Source organism: Onthophagus taurus, chromosome 1 (genome assembly GCF_036711975.1).
Source record: "Onthophagus taurus isolate NC chromosome 1, IU_Otau_3.0, whole genome shotgun sequence".
Classification (NCBI taxonomy): Eukaryota; Metazoa; Arthropoda; class Insecta; order Coleoptera; family Scarabaeidae; genus Onthophagus; species Onthophagus taurus.
Window position 1 is genome coordinate 36858733 of NC_091966.1, and position 9448 is coordinate 36868180.

The window sequence follows — 9448 nt, forward strand, 5'->3', positions numbered from 1 at the left end:
TTTATTTATAATGTAATCTTTAATTCAAAACATAAACCAATAGGAGGGGAGTGCGGAAACACATTGTGTAAGTAATTGTATTGGTTTTGATGTTAATTTTGCTGAAGTAACTAATGGCATAGTAGAAATTGAGCATCTACTTGGTTTCGAAGAGCATTGAATCGAAAACTAATAAATTTGAGCTTATGAAGAACAAGAGAACCACAAAGCAACGATGACTGCGTTGAAGTTCCTACAAGAGAATTAATAGTTGCTCAACTAATAAAAATTATTGAAATGGTTGAAAACGTGTAAGGACATATTATGGAAGTTGATCCCAACATTACCTGTTTGTTGTTAACTGTTTGTTGCTACAAGGAAATGTATACAGAGGAAAAGTCAAAGAAAAAGGTGCAATATTACAATATTTAGACAATAAGAACTGCATCTTATATGCAACATAATTACTTTAAATAAAGATATTTTAAGTTATATTATTATGCATACCATCAATAATTATGATGTGACGCAAAATTTTAAATAACTCTCTAAAGTGTCGAGATCTTTTCATGATCTTGTTTTGAACTCAGCACTGGTTTCGAAGTTAATTACATAAACTTTGTTTTCAATATAGTCTCATAAAATTGAGGTACAATCCAGCCATAATGCGTTCTGCAAAGTACTTTCCAGAATTTCAAACACTGTATTGTTACCCATTTGTAGTACAGAAACTTTTCGATCACGAATTGGGCATTTAAATGCGATAATCTTGCTTATTGACGAACCCATCCATATCAAAGTAGGGTTCGTCACTAAAACAAACTATATTTAGATCGAATTCTTGTTTGACAATGGCACTCAATGACTGATGAGTTTGAATTTTGTAAGGAAAGAATTTTAGGTTTGAGGTCTTTCTATCAATTCCGACTTGTTGCGAAGCTTGTCTGATTGATACTCCTATAATCGGGCTGTTATTGCTTGACTAGTAGATCTTGACGAAAGATGTACGAGGGATGTCCTGTTGCTAAGGTACATTTATGAATTACTTTATTTACAGAAATCAAACATACACTAAGCAAAACTGCGTGAACTGTTAGCTATTTTTCAGCCAGGTCTAGACTAAGGGGCGGATGGACAAGAACTTCCTAATTCTGTTTCTGAAGCCAGTTGCATTGTCGTGCAACAATCTGATTTCTTTCGTCAACCTGCCTCTTTGTTTCTGTCGAATGGCTTGGTGTAGTTTTTCGAAAGATTAACAATAAATATTGGTGTTGATTGTCATTTTCAAACTTGTAGTATGTTTTGTATGACTGTCATTGCATACGTAGTGAACCTATGATAATAGCCACCTATGCAGTACATACGTGCATCTAAAATGGGTGGACCTGACAAATTTGAACCTGATCGGAGCGACGTAGGCGGTCTGCCGGGCAAAACTTTGGACCCTAGCACTTCAAAGATACAGCTGTGCCCACTTCTACTCCCATTTTCTCCAACATCAGTATTTATTTCACTATATATCCAGCAGTCTGCTTGCTCAGCCTCGAAAGTCACTTCGAATATTTTTGCTAACTATCCTTTAACAGCTTTTGCTTCTTCCAGACTGATATCTGTGAATCATACTTCTTGCAAAGCCGCAAAACATCAAGTCCTTAGTGAAAATTGTTCCCTCCCACCTCCATATCTGCCACAGTAATCTGGCCGCTTTTCTAACTCTTTGACAGAAATGAACTACACCCCATACGAGAAAACTTACAACCCATCTCCATCGAAGTCCAAGAATCTCATAAAAGTCAGATAGAAGCTGAGTTAACTTTTATAACGGTTGGACCATCTCTTCGCGTGGCTGGGTCATCTAGGGATTGTGATATAGTTCAATTGTCCGTTAATTCAGAAATTAAGAGGTCATATGTGATTTACTTACTTTCATAGAGTGCATCATAGAAAAGATTCTTCGTCATAGTGATCGCTTTCATCGGAAAGATGAATTCGATCAATTTATACATCTGCATGTAGTGTTTTTGGTTTTATTGTTGATAGTGTTCTATGTGACGGGCGTGCAAAGGGTAATTGTTTTGGTTTTCAATAGATTTACATTTATACTGGAAATTTGTAATGCTGTACAAAATAGAGTATGTTCGATGGTTAAAAACGTTATTCGTACGTAAGCCGATCGTAATAAACCACGCTCTTTTAAACCTTCTGTAAAGCTGTATTCAAGATGCTTTTCGCAACATTTGCATAAGGAAATGCATTAGATCCACGGCTTGTTCTAGGATGTCACGATGAATAGGCAGTTGTCTAACAGTGCTGTCTTATCTTATCTTGTAGCTTTCAATTGGAGAACTTTGGCTATTTCTTCGGCCAATTCAGATTAGCAAAACCAAGCAAATTAGTAATTACGATAGCAGTCTGGCATGATGTAAGATTTTCTTTATAACACTATATTTTATCTGGATCGACACCCAACCCAACCCAACGTAACTCAACCCAACCCAACCCAACCTGTAATCACTTGACTAAATTTCACTTTATTTAATACCAATTACGTGATGGTGCCAAGCAAAAGGAATAATTTCTCTGTTAAGTTTTTGTGCAGACAACACTGATACGATTATCAATTTATCTTCAAGATTCCAGCGTACAGTCATGTTCTTGTTCGCTTTAATAAGTTATATTTAATAAGTTATTCTTTATTTTGTATGAAGACTTTCTTGTATTGATTTCCAAGCATTTAAAGCACGCCATAATTTTTCATACCAGTGAATAGTCACAACGCCTGGTAACTCAAGTCACGTGTCAGATCAGCTTCGATCGCCATTGCCATATCTGCTTATAAATCCATATTTTGCTTAGAAACAGAAGATGAATCGCTTTATAACGATTCATAAGATGATGTTATTGAAGCAAAAAATTTAACACACCGCTTCTTCCTCAATAATTTTAACCACACCCTTTTATCTTCACCAGTTAGTTAAATTGATAATAATCTCTTCCTATTTTACTCAAATACGAATTTTAATTTAAGAAATAAGTCATTTAGAAATATCGATAATATTTTGTTCATCGCTTTTAGGTTTTGATTTATAAGCAATTTTTTTATAACAAATAACTAAACTATTGATATTTTAGGGTTATACATCATTTCTATAAAGAGTTACGTAAATCCCAAGTAACTCTCTATGTTGTAAATTCAAATTATGAACATCCATACGATATTGTACAAATAGGTTGATTGAAAATCTATGAAGGAGTTATGTATTATCAATACCCAACCATAAATAAGATTGTTTGTAAGAAGACATGTCTTTTGTAGCCTCTGCACTCTGCAAGTGTCACCGCGATAGAAATGCACCATAAACTGAATCACAGTAGTTAAATATAGAAAATACCACGCAATTCTTGTTCGTATTCTTACTCAATGAAAATCTGTCGTAAAATATAAGCTTAAAGCAGCAAAGGAACGTGTATCGGTTAACGCTTCGTAAACGTTACCGATTTATACCGATTTTTTGTTGGCATTTTCCTTATTTTGTCCATAAATGTAACTTGTTGGTCATAAAAAAGTCAGTAATGGGCTTAAACGAAATTGCTGAAAATAAAGGAGCTCCGAAATTGATTTTTGTAGACCCAACATTATTTATGGTTTATTACTTTTAGATATAATTTTTTCCTTGAAGAATAATCTCGATTTGAAAATTGTGTGTTATAAACTTGAATGAAAACTAAACAATAATATTTGTTGAGTCATCAATTATTCGGTTCGGCATTGTTTTCAGAGTAAACCTTGATGTATTATGTTCGCAAACACGCACCCCGATTTGAATTACCTTAAAAATAACGTAATACTTTATTTATGTCGATTCAAAATGAACTTTGTTTACCTAAAGCTTAAACAAAACCAATTCATTGAAACGATTGATTCTAAACTCGCCATTACTAATTTTATTACTTTTTCTCTTAGAAATGCATCGTAAAAATTATCGCATTTCCTGTTATGTTGGTTGGAATTTCCAACTCATTTTTATTTTTGGAATAAATATATCAAAAATTTCTTTTTTTAGCATCTCAATCGAGCGTAACAAGCAGTGCTCCACCAAGTGCAAGAGCACCCGATCCACCAGCTCGTCCATTTCAAAGACAAGGAAGCCAACAAACCATAACAGAAGATACCGAAGATACCATGAAGAACCTCAGAAAAACATTCGCCGGGATTTTTGGTGATATGTAAAAATGTTACAATTCACTTCAATACGTTATTTTTAAAGTTGTCAATCTTTTGTCATTTCAAATCTGTTTTCTTTGAAGTTAAATAAAAAAGAAGGTTAAAATCAAATTAAATCGATTCAAGTTTACGATTTTGGTTGATGATTTATTTGCTTTAGTGTTGTTCACATATTGGGTGAGTGAAAATTCTTGTTTAAAAATTGTATCGTAATCGATTAGAAGAGCACTGTACGAATGAGATTGTAGCACACATAAAGACAAATTAATAAGATCAATATCTTGTACGAAATAAAATGCCCTAATCGATTCATCCAAACAAATGTATTAATTTCTTGGGTGAAACGCGATTGCATAAACTAAATGATAACCATAAAATTCATAACTCCATGATTATTCTCATTTGATAAACATAGAGAAATACCTTGAACTTACTCCGTAGTTGTAACGCTAAGCAATATAGATATATGTTATACGTTGATATGTTAATCCACTGCCTATGGCCTTGGCGTCAATCGAGTCGCCATTGTTATGAAAACGTAGTTGTTAAAAACGAACAAAATAAAAAAAAACATCATAAATAAAAAACAAAACGAAATGAAATTAAGTAAGTTCATGTAAGCGATGGTATTGTAATGTCGATGTTTATTCTAGTAATCAGAGTCAAATGAAAATTCCTTATTTTCATTCCCTCCTAAACAAAACTACTAAAATGGCAAATAAAACTTCATCATTCAATCGAAAAGCAAACGAAAAAAGGAGGATAAAAACATTAAATTCATGTCTCATATCTAATGTAAAGTGACAATATTGTAGTTGTTCTATTTATCTACTTTGCACTGTGTAACCAGTAACGAAGATGGATCTTTATAAAGGTAAGGAAATACGTTATATAGTCGTTACAATATACTTAATATTTCCGGTTGGTTATTAACTCCGATGCAACGAAAAAAAAGGGGGATAAAATTTATTAAAACAGTGTAATGTATGGAAAATGTACTCGTGTAAGCTGAGAAACTTGCTTCGTTCTTCCGTTTTTTTCCTTCCATTTTAAACCATACTTAAATCAATCTAAGTTTGTGGTATTACTCTAAAATACAATACAAAAAAAAAATAAGAACAAATCGACAAGATAAAAACAAAAGAATTATTAATCAAAAAATGTAATAACAATAAAAAAGGGGCATAGGACATGATAAACGATGACTCATATTGGTAAAGGAACGAAACAATTTTCCGCAAGGTTTAATCTCATACCGAACTGGGTCAATCTGATTAGGCCTTAAGTACAACGGTAGATTTTACATGATTCCTAGAGTAGATGGTATACCAAAAAGACGTGTACGGTTTGTTTTCAATCGTTTATTTCTTGAAGCAGGTTGTGAATGGGAAAAACATAACAAGAAAACGACCATTCAAAACGTACACGTCATTGAAGTGTTTAGATAAGGGAGCTTGCGTTTGTTATGTTATGCAATATTGTATAGTGTTATATCGATGGATAAATACAATAAAATGATTGAGATGCAGCAAACGAGTTTTCATTTTACACTTTTTGTTTATTATACACCCAAACATACTTAGCACATTTAAATAACATACATTTTTTTGGATATTTATATGAATGACTTCATTGCAACTTTTTTAATATTCTTAACATGTGTTGTTTGGTTTAGTTATTCGTTCTTGCGATATGAATAAGAACAAAAATTAATTAATTTATTTAAGAATCCATTTTTTATGAATACTATTTTTAGTTACTAAATGGAATAAGAATAACTAAGTACAAGTTTATATTAAAAGAAGATGTGTTAAGGTTAAGTGCCACTTTCGGATTACGGATTTAGCTCAAAAGTACATACAATCTTCAATTTCAGCATAGTACACTTAAACAAAATTTGGTGAAAGCAACTAATTACATTTTTGAGTTGTAAAAATAGCGAGTGGGAGGATATCGGTACGCGATCTTGCGACTGCGAATTAATTATCTGGCCTTTTACATTTAATGTACGCTGTATTTGCAAGAAAGTAAGTACATCAAACCGATGGAGTACGAGATAAAAAACGTGATACAGCGTAGATTGTCTGCAAATTGGGTTATTAAAGTTTCCATTTAATACAAAATACTAGGTTTCGATGAAACTGAGTCATTTAGATGCGTTTTGTGTTGATGCCTTTAGCAACCTACCAGTGGACCTTGTAACGAAAAAGTGTCTAACATAACCTCTCATTGAGACACATGCAATCAATATAAGTCTCAAAGGCAGAATTTAATTTGGGTCTCATGCCCAATGAGTTGTATGATTTCTATAGGGGAAATCTTAATCCCTTCGAGCTCTAACTATTTCTCTCCACTATGAGTGTAACATAGTGGGGATATGATTCTCTTATCTGCTTCTTACTCATCAATCTTCCTCACTGTTTTTCCCAGTATTTGTTGACCTTGCCAAGATTGGACCAAGATTTAATGTTAATTCTGTCAACAAGTATATCCCATATACACAAAAAGCAGGGATATTTGGTATATCCACATTGCTGCCTAAACAGGAAGCAGACCATTTTAAAGTCAACATTAACAATCTGTTAATTGTTGCATGTAATATTGCAACAAATCAATGGCCTATCGGGACTCTACCAAATAAATTTCCATCTAACTTGATCACCAATTTTCACTTTAATATAGGCAAAATAGGTTTGCTTGACAAATGTATTGATGTGGGCTGGAATCGGGGATATTTAAGCACTTACCACGTGAATTAGCAGAGGTATACATAAGAAATGTTTCAGTTCGTTTGGAAATAAAAACAAGACACATGCATAAAGAAGACTTAGACTCCACGTAGGAATACACTTCACTATTTCAGAGCGAACAAGTCGAGACAAGTATAAACTTATCGCTTTTCTCCTATGCGTCATTCACCCGGCGCCATTCGATTTCACGGAGCGCCACTTTCCCACCATTCTCAAAAGATGTTGAAAAAAGGTGACGTAGAAGAAGATAACTACCCACAGTTTTGCAACCAGCTTGTCTACTCAACAGATTACAACTTATTACTTCTGGAAATTAGTAGAATATCTACAAACATGGGAAAATGTGCTGAAATGTTTACAAATGGATGAATTAATAATAAATCCGCGAAAGTGTATATTTTTACGAAGAAGTAGACTCTACGTGAGTCTGCTATAAGGAAATTTGCTACCACATCAATCAAGTACCTCGCTCACAAAGCAACCTCGCCGAAGTGAGAATAAACGATTTCTTATGCAAGTATTGTACGTTTGGTTCATTTCCATGATATCAAATAAACGATTTTGGATCATCATCGAGGTCGCTTGAGTCCTCTATGACCGACAACTTTGTGTTGTATATCAAATCCAACGCCTCGCCCGCAAGCGATCTCGGTGAATTGAGGCGAAATCATTCTTTATACATATATCTTAATAAAGACAAAATCTCTTATAAAAACACATTGCGTCACTGCTGAAGAAAGGATTTTAATTACATTAAGGTAAATAAAACGCTGTTTTCTCAAAATACTCAATATAGATATGTACATCTCTAGGATTATAACTGACAGTACTGAAAGGCCGTTTCTAGTTGAGGTTCAGCAGTTAAAGGATAATAATATTCATTACTTGGACGAGAAGGATCGTATGTTGAAAGGAAGTTGCCAGAGGGACGCTGTTTCGGATGGAAAGCTTTGAGGAATAGAAGAGTGACTAGGGCTGCAAACATTATCTAACATGGTGTTATTACTTATAATCTTATCAATTAAAAGGAAAGTTCTTCGCTCGAACAATCTTATTTGAGCATCAGGCAATGGCAAGATGTCTGCTGCTGAAAAGTCTAAAAGTGCCTCTTTCCTTCCATCTTTAGATCCAAGTGATTTTTTTTCGCAACGTAATATTCTGCGACTGCTTTATCGATATCATTTGAGAAGTACAGAATTTTCCTTTTTTACTACATTGTTTTCTAGCAGTCGGAAGAATTTCGGGTAGTTCTGGTTCAGAATTATCAGGCTGCTTGCTGACTTCCGACAGAGAATGTTGTGGTGCTGAAGATGTAGATGCAAGAGATTTTGGAGTTGGTGGTAATAGTGGTGATAGAGAGGGAGAGAAAAAATCATCATCTTCAGATTCGGGACGTTCAATAGTTTCAGTTTCAGGAACAATTTTCTCAGTTCTTTTAGTATTTTTACATAAATTACTCCCTTTTCAAGTGCTAAACACACCCATACGTAGCAGAGATGTTAGTAAAGGTAATGACATAGTTAAAGCTGTATGTATACTCCATAACTTCATACGCAAAGGAGAGGAATGTCAATACACATTTCGAAAACTGGAAGAAGAAAACTTTGAAATGGTTTCCCCCCTAACATTGTTCCTTATGGTAGCATCTACTGTGCATCAGCAGCTTTTGAGGTTAGAAACTATTTAGCAAGTTATTTTTTAATGCTGCAAGCATTTCTTCTATGGCAATGGAAATATTGTGTGTAATATTGAATATGTTAACTTATAAGTTATAAACAGCTAATAAATTATTCCCATCTGCTACTTATTATAATATTTTTAATAAAGTTATTTAATACCATTTGCAAATAAACATAAATGTTTTGCTACATACCTGGTAAATTAACTTCTGCAGCCACCAAATGCCACGCTTTTTCCGTTTTGTCCTTCCACGAATAGTCTTCTAACGTAAAATCATATAAAAGGCGATGTTGTTCCACACACCCTACAAATTTTACGTTAAACGACTCCATATTTACAGGCAATATAAACAACATTCATCCACTAGCGACTTCGTTGCAGGTTGCACGAGTTGTTTATATCACATGCATCTCCAGTATCGCCAACAGGTTGCTCTTATATCACTCCGTTTGATAGCTTTGACATCTCCAGAGATATGCTGGAGAATTGCTTTCGTATTTGCAACACATCTTCTGCCTGTATTTTCGTAGTCCTTTGAGGAGTGTCTGTTTTATGAGATTTTTTATGTTGTTTCTTGTACCTGTTTTATGGGAGTCTTTGACAAACATAATTCCCTTGACTATTAAGTAAAGGAACACTCCTTCAAAAAGCTTCAACAATCTGTCTCCATCCACTCCTTTCATGGTAACAGTTAGTTTTGTTTGTTAAAAAGGTTTTTTCAGTATCATTCAGTAGAGTTCTTTATGCTTTCCCACTTCCTTCTTGATCTGTCCCTTGACCTTCAGTTTATACATCAATTTCATAATCTAAACCT

General features: G+C 33.9%; 1 protein-coding gene across 1 annotated transcript in view; it reads left to right on the forward strand.

Annotated features, from left to right (window-relative positions):
• LOC111421086 (synapsin) overlaps window positions 1–5737 on the forward strand; it is a gene marked incomplete at its 5' end in the record, with an annotated part of 34511 nt that extends 28774 nt beyond the window's left edge. Inside the window, one exon of the mRNA XM_023054219.2 lies at window positions 4044–5737. Coding sequence (XP_022909987.2) covers window positions 4044–4210 — 167 coding nt within the window. The remainder of the gene's footprint in view (window positions 1–4043) is intronic.
• Between the last annotated feature and the right edge of the window lie 3711 nt (window positions 5738–9448).